Raw genomic sequence first — 18,728 nt, 5'->3', positions numbered from 1 at the left:
ATGGCACCACAAGGCGTCGTTCACTAGCAGAACGCAAGTTCCTGGAGGGTGTGTAAGTCTGAACGAGTGAGTTTAGGTATATTGGTGCAGAGCCAGTGGTTGTTTTGAAGGCGAGCACCAGTGTCTTGAATTTGATGCGAGCGGCTATTGGCAGCCAGTGCAGACTGATGAAGAGAGGCGTGACGTGTGCTCTCTTCGGCTCACTAAAGACCAACCTCGCCGCTGCATTCTGGATCAGTTGCAAGGGTTTGATAGTGCATGCCGGAAGGCCCGCTAGAAGAGCATTACAGTAGTCCAGTCTGGAGAGAACAAGAGCTTGTACCAGTAGTTGTGTGGCCTGCTCTGATAGGAAGGGTCTAATCTTCCTAATGTTGAATAATGCAAATCTGCAGGATCGGGTTGTTGCAGTGATGTGGTCAGTGAATTTTAGCTGATCATCAATCACAACCCCAAGGTTCCTGGCTGTCCTGGACGGAGTTATGGTTGATGAACCTAGCTGAATGGAGAGATTGTGATGCAGTGCTGGTTTGGCAGAGACAACAAGCAGTTCTGTCTTTGCAAGGTTGAGTTGCAGGTGATGTTCCTTCATCCAGGCAGAAATGTCTGTTAGGCAGGCAGCGATACGAACACCAACTGTGGGATCATCTGGTTGAAATGAGAAGTAGAGTTGAGTGTCGTCGGCATAGCAGTGATAGGAAAAGCCATGTTTCTGAATGACCGATCCAAATGATGACATGTAGATGGAGAAGAGAAGTGGTCCAAGCACTGAGCCCTGGGGAACTCCAGTAGCTAGAGGATGTGACTTAGACACTTCACCTCTCCATGACACCCTGAAGGACCTACCTGAGAGGTAAGACTTGAGCCACTGGAGAGCAGTTCCTGAGATGCCCATCTTCATGAGAGTTGCCAGGAGGATCTGGTGATTGACTGTGTCAAAAGCAGCAGATAAATCCAGTAAGATAAGTACTGTGGATTTGGAAGCTGCTCTTGCCTGTCTCAGTACCTCCGTAACTGAGAGCAGGGCAATCTCAGTCATCGGCATTTCGGTAGCCAATAAGAGATCCGATCGTAAACGGCCCAATAAAAGGCCTGATATTTGAAGTGGAAAAAGCGCTGTAGAACAGTAAAGATTATTTTTAGCTGAAACCGTGGCCCTAAATGGGTGCCATCAGTTTGAGAGGCAAAAAAACATTTACAGACAAAACAAAATTAATACCTGTTGCTCCTGACTATTTTATAATGTGAAATGTTGTTTATTTAGATAAATCGAACAGAGCGGTTTGACCTGTAATGTCTGTAGAATGTAGTGATGCAGTTAGACAGACTAGGTTATTTATATGAACAAATCATACAAATGCCCCATTCACAAACAATTCTAATATACATTTACATTATAAAGAAACATTGCTGAGGATTACATGCAATAATGTTGTAAATAATGTTCAGTTTCTTACACAGACCGATCATTTTGCATTATAAAATAGTCAGGAGCCACAGGTATTAATTTTGTTTTGTCTGTAAATATTTTTTTGCCTCTCAAACTGATGATTTCAGCTAAAAATAATCTTTACTGTTCTAGAGCGCTTTTTTCACTTCAAATATCAGGCCTTTTATTGGTCCGTTTACGATCGGATTTCTTATTGGCTACCGAAATGCAGATGGTCAAAGGTTTGAATATTGATTCAAATTGTAAGCATACTCAGTAACAAATTGTGATTTTAAAAGTAACAAAGTAGATTATTTAGCTTAATTTGTACTTGAGTACAAGTAAAATTACATATTTAAAAATATACTCCAAAAAGTACAAATTCCCAAAAAAACTACTTAATTACAGTAACGTGAGTAGTTGTAATTCGTTACTTCCACCTCTGGTGGCGGATAAAGATGCGAGTGAAGCCATTCGGTTCGTTGTGGCTCCGCTGCCGAATAACCAAAAGTTATAGCCGGAGCAAGAACAATCTGTGCTGAGTTCTGTTGGTGGCCGTGATGTTGTGTCCCGGGGAATGTGTGATTTTCCAGCTCGCTCCATTAGTGGTGAAGGAGTTCCTGAAGCTCTATTGGGATGGTAATTGTTTCTCGTGCGGTCAGAAGGTATGGTCATCTTTTACAGGGGCTATTCAGGGATTGCCGTCCGTCTCCCACCACCCGCGTAAAAAACCCCGGCCGAATGACCTCCTGCTTTAGACAAACACCAGGTCGTGTGGTCATTTAACTGCAGTCCGAATCCACATCTCTGAGTTTTCAAGAATATATCACTTCAAAATTCACTGTTTATATCCTTTTTGACCCCTGCAGAGCACCGTATGGCCACACTTCGCTGTCATTTGTAGGCATTTCTAGACTTGTATTTCTTTAAATGCTGGCGAGTATTTACAAGAGCAATATATTTCATCACCGCTCAAACAATAAAACCAGGGTACCCGCGGGATCTTAAAAAGTCTTAAATGTCTTTAAATTCAAAATCAACATTTTAAGGCCTTAAAAAGTCTTAAATTCGCTGAAGTATTGAGTTCTAGGTCTTAAATAATTTTAAACGGGTCTTAATTTTCCTACGTCCATGTAACGCTACTTCTTGCTCATTGAAATGCTCCTGCAGCGTTTTAGAGAGAGAGAGAGAGAGAGAGAGAGAGAGTGAGAGTGTGTGTGTGTGTGTGTGTGTGTTGTAGTTAGTTTTTTCGCTAGTGAGACCAACATGCGTCTTATATAGCAGCCAATCAGCTTTCGTGTTATTGGCACTAGTCTCTTTTCGATTGCACCACAGACACATCAAACGGATTTTATTCTTCAGCTGACATTTCTTCCAGTTCTTCCAGTTCTTCCAGTTCTGCGATCGTGAAAGCGAAGGCGAATCTTTCTTACCTGCCATCTTGCATAATGACCATGTAAAAGTATGATATCAGTAAAAAAAGAGTTTAAATAGCGATGTAAACCCCGAATTCATTCGCTACTGACACACGGACAGATGTCAGACTGGCCGCGGATTCTGTGCACGCGTTTGCCGCCTGCCAGCGCTTGCGCAAGTGTACCGAATCTAGGCTAATTTCTGCAGTTCTTAAAGTGAAAGCCACCCAATATAGCCTAGCCTATACCCCCTCCTGTAGATGTCGTTAATATTAATTAAACAACGGTGAAAATCAAACAGTAGCCTACCTAAACTTTAAGCACTGTTTGTATCATTATATTTAAGTTGTATTTATTTGTCCTATTGTCAACATTCATGCATTTTGTTTGGTTTATTGCCGTATGACTATTGTGCATCTAACATAATGATATGGTAAATGTGGCATCCTAATTATGGAAAAAAAAAACATTTCTGAAAATGACCACCACAAAATCAGTAATTTTGATCTCACAAAAAATGTACACACACACACACACACACACACACACACACACACACACACACACACACACACACACACACACACACACACACACACACACACACACACACACACACACACACACACACACACACACACACACACACTACCGGTCAAAAGTTTGAGAATGGTAAGTTCCCTTTCAGTCGGTCACGTTCGACGTACGTCGGAACTGACCGACGAATTGGGATCTGTCTTCAGAGACCAATCTACTTCGAGTGTATAGAAACAAGCCAATAAACATTGGCATGCGGTTCACGCACCGCCCCGCAGCGCGGGTATAAAACACGGACGTGAACAACGCATACCGCTTTTAACTTCGGAGCAGAGCGGTTTGCTGTATCAAGCTGTTTCTACGAAGAGTGTTTAAACGAGTCTCGAGGAGGATCGCTCTCTTACCTGGGTGCTGGTGTGATGGCGCGAGTCAGCAAGTGGCCGCTGCAACATACACTTGTTCCTGTGTTGGTTGGCTGGGCGTTCCGTTCATGAGTGCTCACACGCAGGCTTGCATTCGGACTGCTGTGAGCCGCGGTCATCTCCCTGAGTGCTTCAGCACTTCTAAAAGAGCATTTCCTTCTAAAAAGAGCAACACGGTTTGACTGTGTCTTTTTCAAGATGTCATTCAAACCGTGTTTCTGGATGCGGTTGTTTCCTGTCCTCATTTGACGGCCACGATCTCTCTCGCATGTAAACATGTGAGATTAAGTTCGTGGGTGATCCGTGTTCTCTCAGGAGGGCGTGGTCACGTCGGCGCGTTGTTCGTTTCAAGCCTTTCTCGTAAGGGCTTGAGTGTTCAGCGCGCCGTGTGCCGTCTGGCTGACAGCGGGGGTTGCCACGGCAACTCAGCGCGGCGCTCTGGTGCGCGGTCGAGACTGTGAAACCTCTAACGGGGTTGAGTCCCATTGCTTATTCCCCGATATAGTTCCTTTTCTGGTGCACCAGAAAATGACTGTTTTGGCTAATAAGTCTTGGTAACCTGAGGATTTCAGTGGGGCTTCCCCGCCGGGTAACCATTCCCCGTGGGCCCCCACTCCTCTATCGCATCAGCATAATGAGACTTTGTTCGTGGGTGGTTCATGTTCCCTTATGAGAACATGACCACGTCGGCGCGTTGTTCACCGTGCTGAGTTTCCCACTATAATAGTGTGTGTGCTCATGCTGAATCAGATTCAGTGTTGACAGCCATGCCTTCCAGGGTGGCTGCCTGGATGTGCATTGGAAAAATTTAACAGTGTGGAACTATTTGGTGTCAAAATATGGAACGCCAAAAGGGCCATAATCTGTATACATTTTTTCGCTCTCTCACTACCCTCTCTCCTGCATGCACGAGGGTAGTCCCGACTCAGGGGTTATGCAGGAACTGCGTGCAGTGATGGACCTCGCTCACCGGGTGACGGAAGTCACTGCACGCTCCCTGGGTCAGGCGATGTCCACATTAGTGGTCCAGAAAGCTGGGGTTAAACCTGGCAGATATGCGTTAGCCCGACAAAGTTCGGTTCCTCAACGCCCCTGTCTGTCAGGCTGGCCTCTTCGGCGACGCTGTCGAGAACTCGCCCAGCAGTTCTTGATGGCCCAGAAGCAGATGGAGGTGGTAAAAAAAAAAAAAAAAAAAAAAAAGAAAATCCTGCCCTGACGACCAGCTGCTGCCTCCACCCAGTCGTTGGCCGCAGTGCCTCCATCTGCTTGTCGCCGAGGGCATCTCCCTGCGTCCGCCCCTGCTAGCCAAGCAGCAGCCTCCACCCAGGCAGCAGGTGGCCGGACGCAAGGGAGACGCCCAACCGCTAGCAAGCACAAGGGCAAGCGGCCCTGAAACGGGCAGTCCAGCAGGAGGGGAACTGCTCAGGGAGACGGTGTCCGCACCCCTCCCTCCCCCGGAGGAGGACCGGGGGGGAGAATATTTTTTGGTTTCGGTTCTGCCGCTGGCTCTCCGGAGTCCAGCGGTACCCACATTCTCAGAGCAGTTTTCTTCCTCCCTGGGCCAGAGAGGCTCAAGCCGGCTGTGTGCGACGCCCCCAGGCCTTGCCACTCCTGGCTTCCCCTCTCTTCTTCGCCAGTGGGCGGTGTGAGGCTAGAGGACGCCCCCGGGCCTTCTCTCCCACACACTGCCCCACCCTGGAACGCTCAGACAACACTTCGGGTCGCCTCCGGGCCGTCCACCTCGCTGCCCCACCCCGGGTACGTCTGTGGTGCCGTTGGTCCGGCTGGTTCAGTCTGGGAGCCTGGCTAGCGCTCCCGGACTGTCTCGCTGGCTCATCTGTACTATCAGTCTCGGCTATGCGATTCAGTTGCGTACCGGCTTCCCAAGTACAGGGGCATCCTTTTTCACCTCCGTGTGGAGCTGCGATGCCCATGTCTTGCGGTCAGAGATCGATGTCCTACTGGCGAAGGACGCGGTCGAGCCGGTTCCTCCAGCCGATATGAAGTCGGGGTTCTACTGCCCCCACTTCATTGTACCCAAGAAAGGCGGTGGGTTATGGCCAATCTTGGACCTGCGTGTTCTGTATCGGGCCCTGCACAAGCTTCCGTTCAGAATGTTAACGCAGAAACGCATTTTCGAATGCATCCGTCCCCAAGATTGGTTTGCAGCAATCGACCTGAAGGACGCGTACTTTCATGTCTCTATCCTTCCTCGACACAGACCGTTCCTACGCTTTGTGTTCGAGGGGAAGGCATATCCGTACAAGTCCTGCCCTTCGGGCTGTCCCTGTCGCCCCGCGTCTTCACGGAAGTCGCTGAGGCGGCCATTGTTCCACTCCGAGAACGCGGCATTCGTTATCAACTATCTCTAAGACTGGCTTATTCTCGCCCAGTCTCGAGAGCAGTTGTGCGAACACAGGGACCTGGTGCTCAGCCACCTCAGCCTGTTGGGCCTTCGGGTCAACCGAGAGGAGAGCAACTCTGTTCCACGCAGAGGATCTCTTATCTCGGTATGGAGCTGGATTCGGTCAACCGGACTGCGCGCCTCTCAGAGGAACGAGTCCAGTCAGTGTTGAACTGCTTGAATACATTCAAGAGCAGGACGGCGGTCCCACTGAAATTTTCAGAGGCTCCTGGGGCATATGGCATCTGCAGCCGCGGTAACGCCGCTCTGATTGCTTCATATGAGACCGCTTCAACGCTGGCTACACGACCGAGTCCTGAGGTGGGCGTGGCAGAGCGGCCAGTATCGGGTCTCAGTTACCCCGTACTGTCGCCAAACCTTCAACCCTTGGTCTGACCCCTTGTTCTTACGGGCCCGAGCGCCCATAAGACAGGTGTCCAGGCATGTTGTGGTATTCACAGATGCCTCAGCCACGGGTTGGGGGGCCACGTACAACGGGCATGCAGTCTCGGGTCTGTGGACGGGGCCCCAGCTGCATTGGCATATCAATTGCCTGGAGTTAATGGCAGTATGTCTTGCGCTAAGTCGCTTCAAGAAGCTGCTTCAGCACAAACACGTACTGGTCCACACGGACAGCACTGCGGCCGTTGCGTACATCAACCGTCAGGGTGGTCTGCGCTCCCGTCGCATGCTCCAACTCGCCCGCCACCTCCTCCTGTGGAGTCAGAAGCATCTGAGGTCGCTTCGTGCCATTCACATCCCTGGTGCGCTGAACAAGACAGCCGACAAGCTCTCTCGTCAGTGTCCACTTCCGGGAGAGTGGCGACTCCACCCCCGGAGCGTCCAGCTGATATGGGACCTTTTCGGAGCCGCACAGGTAGACCTGTTTGCCACTCCGGACTCGTCCCATTGCCAGTGGTACTATTCCCTGAACGGGGGTACCCTCGGCACAGATGCACTGGCACACAGCTGGCCCCGGGACCTACGCAAATATGCGTTTCCCCCAGTGAGCCTTCTAGCACAGACTCTGTGCAAGGTCAGGGAGGACGAGGAGCAGGTCTTGCTAGTTGCGCCCTACTGGCCCAACCGGACCTGGTTCACCGAACTTACTCTCCTCGCGACAGCCCCACCCTGGCCGATTCCCCTGAGGAAGGACCTTCTTTCTCAGGGAGGGGGCACTCTATGGCACCCGCGTCCAGACCTCTGGAAACTCCATGTCTGGTCCCTGGACGGGACGCGGAGGTTCTAGGTGGCCTGCCACAGGCAGTGGTAGACACCATCGCTTCAGCTAGAGCCCCCTCTACAAGGCGCCTCTATGCCCTGAAGTGGAACCTGTTCGTTGACTGGTGTTCTTCTCGCCGCGAAGACCCCCGGAAGTGTTCGATTAATGTTGTGCTTTCTTTCCTACAAGATGGGTTGGAGCGAAGGCTGTCTCCCTCCACCCTGAAAGTGTACGTCGCAGCAATAGCGGCGTATCACGATGTAGTGGAAGGTAAATCCTTAGGGAAGCATGACTTAATCGTCAGGTTCCTCAGGGGTGCGAGGAGACTAAATCCTCCTCGTTCTATCTCGCTACCCTCTTGGGACTTAGCCCTGGTGCTCAGAGCACTTCAGGGCCCTCCTTTTGAGCCTTTGCAGTCCGTTGAGTTAAAAATCCTGTCTATGAAGACGGTACTCCTGACTGCATTGGCCTCAATCAAGAGGGTGGGGGACCTGCATGCGCTTTCGGTCAACGAATCGTGCCTAGAATTCAGGCCCGGTAACTCTCACGTCATCCTGAGACCCCGGCCCGGATACGTGCCCAAGGTTCCTACCACTCCCTTTCGGGACCAGGTGGTGAACCTGCAAGCGCTGCCCTCGGAGGAAGCAGACCCAGCCCTGGCTTTGTTATGTCCCGTCCGCGCTCTTCGCGCTTACGTTGACCGGACACAAAGCTTTAGGACCTCAGAGCAGCTCTTCGTCTGTTACGGAGGCCAGCAGAAGGGAAAGGCTGTCTCCAAGCAGAGGTTAGCCCACTGGATAGTGGATGCTATCGTCTTAGCGTACCAATCGCAAGACATGCCTTGCCCGTTTGGGTTGCGAGCACACTCCACTAGGAGTGTTGCTTCCTCCTGGGCGCTGGCTCAAGGCGCCTCGCTGACAGACATCTGTAGAGCTGCGGGCTGGGCGACACCTAACACGTTCGCTAGATTTTATAGCCTCCGTGTGGTACCGGTTTCTTCCCGTGTACTCGCCTCCAACGGCCGGTAAACGCGAAGTACCCGTTCCTGTGTCGGCTTGCTACGCCACTCCCGCCTTTGGCCGGATACGTGCGTTTATCTTCTCCAGTTGTGTTCCCCAGATTGGTGAACCCTGTCGAGCTCCTCCGCCACCCCTGCGGTGTCAGACGTTGCGGCCGTCTGACGCCAGGCCTGCACCCGTATGCTTGTGGAACGTGTGTGTTAGGCTGGGTCCATATGTAGCGGTTCCCTCACGGCGACCCCATATGTGTATTCTCCACGGTTCCAGCTACCCTATCGGCTAGCCCCGTGTCTTTCCCTTGACAGAGCCCGCTCTGTCGTCTCTGGGTGTGTTCTTTCCCCCCTGGGACCAGGTTGGATCCACCCCAGAGACTGCCATATGTAGTTGCTACCCAGTCAGGCTAGTCCATATGAGTATTTCCACCTCTCCTCCTCCGGAGGACATGGCTCCGCAGCGTACCATCTCCCGAGACGGGCACGCTTTCCCAGCGTTATCCAATAGTCACACTGAGTGGGTCTTGCAGAAACAGCAGTGTCGGACCTCCCTGCCTTAAGCCCTGTCTGCTGCTCTAATGGGAGCACCCAGTGAGCTTAAGCAGGGCGCTGGAAGGGCCAGCACCCTGGCGTTTTTCTAGGGATCCCAATTCGTCGGTCAGTTCCGACGTACGTCGAACGTGACCGACTGAAAGGGAACGTCTCGGTTACGTATGTAACCCTCGTTCCCTGAAGGAGGGAACGGAGACGTACGTCCCGTCGCCAGGCGCTGTGCTTCAGCTGCAGGCCCGAGTCACATCTCGGCTCCTCAGTTGTAAAAGCGGTATGCGTTGTTCACGTCCGTGTTTTATACCCGCGCTGCGGGGCGGTGCGTGAACCGCATGCCAATGTTTATTGGCTTGTTTCTATACACTCGAAGTAGATTGGTCTCTGAAGACAGATCCCAATTCGTCGGTCAGTTCCGACGTACGTCTCCGTTCCCTCCTTCAGGGAACGAGGGTTACATACGTAACCGAGACGATTTTTTAAATGCTTTTAAAGAAGTCTCTTCTGCTCACCAAGGCTGCATTTATTTGATCCAAAATACAGCAAAAACACTATTATTGTGAATTTTTTTTTTTTTTTACAATTTAAAATAACTATTTTATGTTTCAATATATTTATAATAAAATGCAATTTATTTCGGTGATTCAAAGCTGAGTTTTTTTGCATCATTACTCCAGACTTTAGAGTCACATAATCCTTCAGAAATCATTTTTTTTACTTTCTATTTCAGATAAATGCTGTTCTTTAGAACTTTCTATCCATCAAAGAATCCTAAAAAAGTGAAGGATCATGTGATACTGAAGACTGGAGTAATGATGATAAATTCAGCTTTGATCACAGGAATAAATGACACTTTACTATATATTCACATAGAAATCAGTTCACAACAGAACTGTCACAATATTACAGCTTTTATGTATTTTTTATAACATAAATGCAGCCTTGGTGAGCAGAAGAGACTTCTGTAAAAACATTTAAAAATCTTACCGTTGTCAAACTTTTGACCGGTAGTGTTTGTATATTAATCCTGGTGGGATTGAGCTATGAGGAAGTGCAAGTTTACTAATACTTTGTTCAATTTGAATAAATTAATTTGCTTTGCAAGTTATTTTATGATTCTGCATTTCCTTTTGTACGTTTTTTTTTTTTTGCGTGATATAGGTCTTAAATTTAATTAATAATGGTCTTGAAAAGGTCTTAAAAAGTCTTAAAGTTGACTTGGTGAAACCTGCAGATACCCTGTAAACAGAAGAAAAGCATGTAAACATTTGAATTGGGCCGTTATTCATGGCAGCATTTATTCTTAACATACCAAGCATATGATATTTTATTTACAGCAATTATGTTACACTGTAAAAAAAAAAATCAGGTCTCCAATTGAAAATTTTCTAGTGACTGATCACATGTAATTTTTTTAGTTGGCCAAATTGAAATTCTGTGTATTTTTTTTCATGTCATAATTGTTTAGAGCATTTTTTATATGATATTTTATTCATATGTTATGCTATGTCCATTCTAGTAAAATGACGTTGAATTAGTATAGGCAAAAACAGTTTTTATGTTTGTTTTTTCATTCAATCAATTTTTAGGTTTCAGGATTTTTTAACCAAACGTTGTATAAAGATGATTCTCAACTATGTTATGAAAGATATAATGGAATTAATTGTACAATGTAAAATGGCCATACGTGGGTTTTCCAATTCAATACTATGTATCTATACATTAATGTGTATATTATTGTGTTCTTGGGGCAACATATAATGAAAATGGAAGTGTAATAATGGGAGTAATAATTGGCAACATTTTCATAGGAATATTGATGTATAATTTCTTTCCCTATTCACTCCCAGAATGCCTGATAAACATGATGGCGTCTGGACATGTATGAACACTGGACATGTATGAAATCAATGCCCTGTCATATCTAGTCATACTGTATTTTGATTAAAAACCCCATAACATTTTCCTGAGATATGGATTTATAACAAACAATTTGAAAATTAGTCTGATTTAACTGATAATTACAAAACACTGTCATATTTCCATAAGATAACTAAATTGGATCACTAAATTGATGTCATTTTTAAACAAAGTAATTTTAAAGACCAAGTAGAACGTGGTGTCATGGTGAAACCTCCAGACATGTAGTATCTCTGAAAAGTAAAAGCCCTGAATGTGCTCTTTACAGGACATCCAGATTTAAACTGAGACATGTATTGTCACCTAAATGATCATAAGATGTCCACCGGAGGGCGATGTGGGGCTAGAGAACTGCCGATTGTCAAGCAAAGAAATAAAAGGGACAAAACTACAGTGGACAAAAGTCTATTCCTGGGTCTCAGGAGCATATATCACCCCTGAGATGAAGCTTTGTATTAGGAAGAGAAATCAAGCTTTCAGGAAGAACGATACAATGGAATTTAGAGAAAGGAGAAAGTTGAGGGAAGCGAGAGAAACATAACTTAGTGTTAGAGAAGTGGTCTCAACCAAGACGTCTCAAAAGAGGAAGGATTCATTTCAATTCAAATTAGAAAGAAATGCAGGTTTTAAATTAACTTGATAAAGAAAATGAATTTAATAATTTGTATAAATGATTTGATTTGGCTGTGTGGTTCAGTTATATCAGAAAGTCTAGCGGGCCAGATGGGATCTTAGCTCTTTTACTTGAAGCATTTGCGGATGAATTTACCCCAGCATGGAGTCCTTATTTCAGTTATTAGTTGATTCTGGCAGTGTTCCCACATTATGGGAAAGGGCTATCATTATCCCTGTCCCAAAAAAACACCCACCACAGGAAAATAATGACTAATAAGGAGCATTTTGATAAATATATGCATGAGATTATGTATCGACTTAACCTGTTCATTAATGATTTCTTCATTATTTAATGTAGGCCATTTTTAAATAGGCCTAAATTGGTCATGAAAATAAGTTGGGATATTACTGCCGGTAGAATATGTACAATAATTATGTACAATAACATCTAAATTAACTAGTTTCATGAATTTATTTCAAAAATGTAATTTCATCTGCATATCAACTCCATTATTTAATGCCATAAAAGGCAACACTTTTGCATTAGTAAGAACGAGAAAGGTGTAAAAAATAGAGCCTTTATTTTTTGAAAATGTACAAGGAAAGTCCACTGATGAGTTATCCAATTTAACCCCTGATTACAGCAGTAGGTGCAGATCCTCTGAAGAGAGTGCTGAGGTGTGTGTGTGTGTGTGTGTGTGTGTTTGTGCAGATCCTCTGAAGAGAGTGCTGAGGTGTGTGTGTGTGTGTGTGTGTGTGTGCAGATCTTCTGATGTGTGTGTGTGTGTGTGTGTGTGTGTGTGTGTGTGTTTGTGCAGATGTTCTGATGTGTGTGTGTGTGTGTGTGTGTGTGTGCAGATCTTCTGATGTGTGTGTGTGTGTGTGTGTGTGTGTGTTTGTGCAGATCTTCTGATGTGTGTGTGTGTGTGTGTGTTTGTGCAGATCTTCTGATGTGTGTGTGTGTGTGTGTGTGTGTGTGTGTGTGTTTGTGCAGATCTTCTGATGTGTGTGTGTGTGTGTGTGTGTGTGTGTGTGTGTGTGTGTGTGTGTGTGTGTGTGTGTGTGTGTGTGTGTTTGTGCAGATCTTCTGATGTGTGTGTGTGTGTGTGTGTGTGTGTGTTTGTGCAGATCTTCTGATGTGTGTGTGTGTTTCCCTCAGTTCCTCTGAAGAGCATCTCAGTGCAGCTGCAGGTTCGGGATCACGTGACCTCCGTCAGCTCCAGTCTGCAGTATGTCAATGAGGAGGATCGTCCGCTGGAGGCCGTGTTCGTCTTCCCGCTGCCCGCCGATGCCGCCGTCTGCCACTTCAGTGCCAAGATCAGAGAGCAGGAGATCGTGGCGGAGCTGCAGGACAAACACAGCGTGAGTCTGAACAGCAGAGTGATGTGTTTCATCTACCACAGGTGTTTGATTCCTGCCCAGTCCCGACCCTAATCCAACACACCCCTGCTGGACAGCACAAACCAGCCTGGATTTCATGCTGGTCCAGACTGGTTTATGCTGGAATAGTGCCAACAATCACATTATTAACAATCATGTTAACATTCGCTAACCTTTCACAGTTCTGAACAGGTTGGAATGACCAAAATCTTATTTCATAATATTTTTTTAAATGTCAATTTTATCATTACAATATAGATATTTAATTACATTTTATCTTTGTTATTAAAACAAGCAAAAGTGAAAATTACAAACAATATGACAAAAACTATAAGAGTGAAAGTGAAATGAAATCAACAGTGCTTTACTTTTTCAGCTGCAGTACGTCTGTTTAACAATAGCATTCAAAAGAGAAATTCAATAATCAAATGTAAGAAAAACCGCATAGACTTCACTCAATAAATGAACTATAGACTGGGGCCGGATTCACGAAAATCTTCTTAAGAAAGAAGTTAAGAAAATTCTTAAGATAAATTCTAAGAAGTTCGTAAGAATGTTCAATTCATGTTCAAGTGCAATTCTTGAAAAATTCTTAAGAAAATCTTAATTTTTTACTTAAGAAGAAAATAAAAGGTGTTATATGGTGTTATTTTATTGAAAGGTCTTACTGAATGAAAAACACCTCAAAGCCCGTCTTTCTGCGCTTCCTGCAGATTACCGTAGATATCATAATAAGTGTGCAGATTACCATAGATATCATAATAAGTGTGCAGACTATTTTCGTCGTGACTGGCTTGATGGGAGTAAATCACTCAATGTCGTGTTTTTAATGTGCCGTGTCGGTAAAATCGTTATTTGAAAAGAGCCTAGCCATTTATCAAGAACGCTGCTCGGGTACCAAAGATTGGCAGTTAAATCTACACAAAACGAATCATATCTCAGAGACATCAGAGCCCGCGGCAGACATCAGAAGGACTGGCCGAGGAAAGGCTGCTCTCGGCGGGGTTAATGAGCGCTGAACACCCGCTGATCGCCTGGATCTCACAACTCCGAAACGCCAGATAAAATTGTCAAATAGACGCTCATTATAAATAAACCACAGATTTAATTTTTAAACAAGTACATTCTCGCCTGAAAAAGTCTTAAAACTACCATTTGTGACACATTAACAGTATTTTTAAATTACGTGGGGTTTCTCGTCCGCTATTGACACTTGCTGGTTGGTGCGAACTGGTTGCTGGTTTTATACTCGTCCATATGGTACTATTAGTTATAAATAATATATTTAGCCAGTTACTGTTATGTTGTAACGCTTAATATTCGAAACAACCCAATACATTTGTTAAACATCTTACATTTGGGTATTTAAGATAGGTTGGAGCTTATCCTAACTTAAAGAAGTTATTTTTCAATGATTTTAAAGAACATTCTTTTCGTGAATATGAATACTTCTTAAATTGTATCTTAAGAACAATCATAAGAAAAAAGATAAGAACAAGTTAAGAAAGTTTTTGGGAATAAAAAATACTCTTATATTTTTTCTTAAGTTAGAAAATAAGAAGAAATTGGCAGTTAAGAATAATTTTATTCTTAAGAATGTTTTGTGAATTCGGCCCCAGATTCTTAATAAATATATCAAAGTTATTCAGTCAAGCATGGGGTGATTTTCAAATTTTTTTCGTTGATTGATTAACATGAACTCACACAGAATATTAGGCTTCCGGTCCGGCCCTTTAAGAGCTACACAGATCTACAATGGGCAAGTGTCCAACTAAAGGAACACTGATTGCCATAATGGTGACTTCAAACAGACTTCAACAAGCTTTGTACATTTATCATATGAAATAAATAAAGACAAACTGGTTTGTAATAAGTGAATATGGTAATGCTGTTTTTGGAGTTGTTTAGTCATCCTCTGGTGAGATATTGATTTTATTTGCAGTTGATTTAATCTAAGACTGTGTTGCTGTAGGTCAGTTGTAAGTGTGTTTTTGCTCATCTCCCCTCTTTTTTGTGTTATTGTTCCTCTCATCTTCAGTGATTCTGCTTGTTAACAGCAGGTGTTCATCACTAATGTGAATGCGAATCTGCTTTATTTTTACTCTCTATAGATGTGGGCCAACAGAAAACTGAGCAGTGTTGCTTTAAAATTGGGGGTTTTACTGTGTACCACTAAACATATAACCAGCAACATGCATTTCTTTATTAAATTATTTATAAAAACGTAGGCATTTGTTTTATGTTCTGCCACATTCATCATATTCACTTTGTTGCACGTGGGGATGGAAAAGAAAACATAAATTACAATTAAGTACAATTAATTGTATTCATCTGTGTTGTAAGCACTAAAACAGTCCAGTACTTTATAGTCAAACTTATTTTTTATGTTTGAATAATGAAGATTTCTGTGACACCCCTATGAAAATATTTTCATTTCGCCGCTGTAAACATGTGCTTGTCCTGAGAAGTCTGAGAACCGTGGCCAGTGACATGTTCTGCTCAGACTGAGATCAGACAGAACTAACCGCTTGTTCTGATGTCTGTGTCTCTTCAGGCGCGGGATCAGTATGATGATGCTCTGAGTTCGGGTCAGCAGGCGTTTCTGCTGGAAGAGAGCGATGAGAGTTCGGATGTGTTCAAGCTGAGCGTCGGGTGTTTGTCTCCGGGTCAGATCGCCGTCATCACCATCGTCTATGTGATGGAGCTCAGCATTCAGGCCGACGACGCACTGCGCTTCTGTCTGCCGGCCGTACTCAACCCCAGATACACACCCGCAGGTGATCTCAACACACATACACACACACAGACACACACACACACACACACACACACACACACACACACACACACACACACACACTGGACCACACGATCATAATCATTTACAGGCCACACAACATCCCAAAAGAGTCTCTTCTGCTCATGAATCTGATCATAACTCCAGTAAAACAGTGAAATATTCCTCCAGTGTAAAACTGCTGCTCTCTGTGTGAATATACAGGTGCTGGTCATATAATTAGAATATCATCAAAAAGTTGATTTATTTCACTAATTCCATTCAAAAAGTGAAACTTGTATATTATATTCATTCATTACACACAGACTGATATATTTCAAATGTTTATTTCTTTTATCTTTGATGATTATAACTGACAACTAAGGAAAATCCCAAATTCAGTATCTCAGAAAATTTGAATATTGTGAAAAGGTTGAATATTGAAGACATCTGGTGCCACACTCTAATCAGCTGATGAACTCAAAACACCTGCAAAGGCCTTTAAATAGTCTCTCAGTCTAGTTCTGTTGGCAACACAATCATGGGGAAGACTGCTGACCTGACAGCTGACCAAAAGATGACATTTGACCCCTTGCACAAGGAGGGTAAGCCGTAAAAGGTCTTTGTAAAAAAAATCTCTGTGGCTGTTCACAGAGCTCTATGTCCAAGCACATTAATAGAGAGGCAAAGGGAAGGAAAAGATGTGCTAGAAAAAAGTGTACAAGCAATAGGGATAACCGCACCCTGGAGAGGATTGTGAAACAAAACCCATTCAAAAATGTGGGGGAGATTCACAAAGAGTGGACTGGAGCTGGAGTCAGTGCTTCAAGAATCACTACGCAAAGACGTATGCAAGACATGGGTTTCAGCTGTCACATTCCTTGTGTCAAGCCACTCTTGAACAACAGACAGCGTCAGAAGCGACTCGCCTGTGCTAAAGACAAAAAGGAAAAAAAGCGGTCCTAAGTTATGTTCTCTGATGAAAGTAAATTTTGCATTTCCTTTGGAAATCAGGGTCCCAGAGTCTGGAGGAAGAGAGGAGAGGCACACAATCCATGTTGCTTGAGGTCCAGTGTAAAGTTTCCACAGTCAGTGATGGTTTGGGGTGCCATGTCATCTGCTGATGTTGGTCCACTGTGTTTTCTGAGGTCAGAGGTCAACGCAGCCGTATACCAGGAAGTTTTAGAGCACTTCATGCTTCCTACTGCTGACCAACTTTATGGAGATGCAGATTTCATTTTCCAACAGGACTTGGCACCTGCACACAGTGCCAAAGCAACCAGTGCCTGGTTTAAAGACCATGGCATCCCTGTTCTCAATTGGCCAGCAAACTCACCTGACCTTAACCCCATAGAACATCTCTGGGGTATTGTGAAGAGGAAGATGCGATATGCCAAACCCAACAATGCAGAAGAGCTGAAGGCCACTATCAGAGCAACCTGGGCTCTCATAACACCTGAGCAGAGCCACAGACTGATCTCCTCATGCCACGCCGCATCGCTGCAGTAATTCAGGCAAAACCAGCCCCAACTAAGTATTGAGTGCTGGACATGCTCATACTTTTCACTTTCATACTTTTCAGTTGGCCAAGATTTCTAAAAAATCCTTTCTTTGTATTGGTCTTAAAGGGTAATTAAACCCCTGCTCAGAGCTTAACTCCACCCACTGGCAATTTTCAAAAAATGCTGGAAAAGTGGGCAAAGCCCGGCGGACACAGAGGGGACAAACCGAGGGCGGGGCTGAGCGGAGGGCGTGCACCTGAGACCCGCAGTGACGGATTGATTGACAGCTGTCAGACTCGCGAGTCGCAAAGATGGAGAATGACTGGAGTGACGCCAGCTTTGCAACAGAGCGGTCATTTCTCCTACCTTCACCTGAAGTGGAGGAGGGTGGATTGTCTGTAACAGACACAAACCCGGAGCCTTATCAATGCGAGCCGCTGCTCAAACTGCGTTAACTCCCGATGCAGACGATGCTAGTGAAGCAGCCGCGCAAGAGAACTGACCTAATCTATCAGCGTCCGCGGCAACCACTTGCGTGTCAGGGATTGAAAGCGCGTCTCATGTATGAAAATTATCTGTACACATGACGGGCGGCAATAATATCGCAAGAAAAGCCTGACGTGTACTGACAACTTCATTATTTAACCGTATTTTCTTCAATACAATGTTAAAGCAAGTGTCAAGTCAGTTTCATTCATAATGTTTACTTCATGTAACATGACAGTTCATACTGGAGTGAAGCTGTTCTCATCGTTCGTGTGATTGGGGGAAACATTTCTGAGGGCGTGGTGAGCTCTTGCCAGGGGCGCGGATAGTGAGACGTTGGAAGTACCATCCTACGTCACGATGTACCACTAACGTCCAATAGGAAAATTCAACTGCAGTAGCCACCGTTCAACCTTAGGAGGGCAGCACTTTGGCGGTTTTACACCATATTTTATAGAATTAAAACACTTTATACTCAAATGTCAAAACATTTACTCGAATCAATGAACAGCATTAATAAAGCCCCAGTATTACCGATCATTAACTAAAAAAAGTTGGTTTAGGGTTTAGTTACCCTTTAAGTAATATTCTAATTTTCTGAGATACTGAATTTGGGATTTTCCTTAGTTGTCAGTTATAGTCATCAAAATTAAAATAAATAAACATTTGAAATATATCAGTCTGTGTGTAATGAATGAATATAATATACAAGTTTCACTTTTTGAATGGAATTAGTGAAATAAATCAACTTTTTGATTATATTCTAATTATATGACCAGCACCTGTTTAGTAAAGTGTCATTTATTCCTGTGATCAAAGCTTGTTCATTGAATACCGGGTCATATTTGTGTGTGATTGTGTCAGCTTCAGCCGCTGGTGTTCCAGAAGTTTCCTCAGCGAGTGTTATTCCCTACACACTGTCTCTGAGTGTGGATGTGAGATCGTCTGACCGCATCTCCAGACTGGAGTCCAGCTGCCCTCTGGATCCTCTGGTGTTCCTCGACGCACAGCACACTCACGCCACGGTACTGAGTGTGTGTGTGTGTGTATGTGTGTGTGTGTGTG

General features: G+C 44.9%; 1 protein-coding gene across 3 annotated transcripts in view; it reads left to right on the top strand.

Annotated features, from left to right (window-relative positions):
- LOC307137754 (von Willebrand factor A domain-containing protein 5A-like) overlaps nt 1-18,728 on the top strand; it is a 44,575-nt gene that overhangs the window by 2,591 nt on the left and 23,256 nt on the right. For all 3 annotated transcript variants that reach the window (XM_079835642.1, XM_079835644.1, XM_079835643.1), the window contains exons 3-5: nt 12,679-12,881; nt 15,454-15,676; nt 18,528-18,688. In XM_079835642.1, the coding sequence (XP_079691768.1) occupies nt 12,679-12,881; nt 15,454-15,676; nt 18,528-18,688 (587 nt within the window). The remainder of the gene's footprint in view (nt 1-12,678; nt 12,882-15,453; nt 15,677-18,527; nt 18,689-18,728) is intronic.

This window comes from Gobio gobio, assembly GCF_949357685.1.
Source record: "Gobio gobio genome assembly, chromosome: 14".
Classification (NCBI taxonomy): domain Eukaryota; kingdom Metazoa; phylum Chordata; class Actinopteri; order Cypriniformes; family Gobionidae; genus Gobio; species Gobio gobio.
The sequence above is the reverse complement of the archived record's forward strand: the minus strand, read 5'-3'. Positions and strand labels throughout refer to the sequence as shown.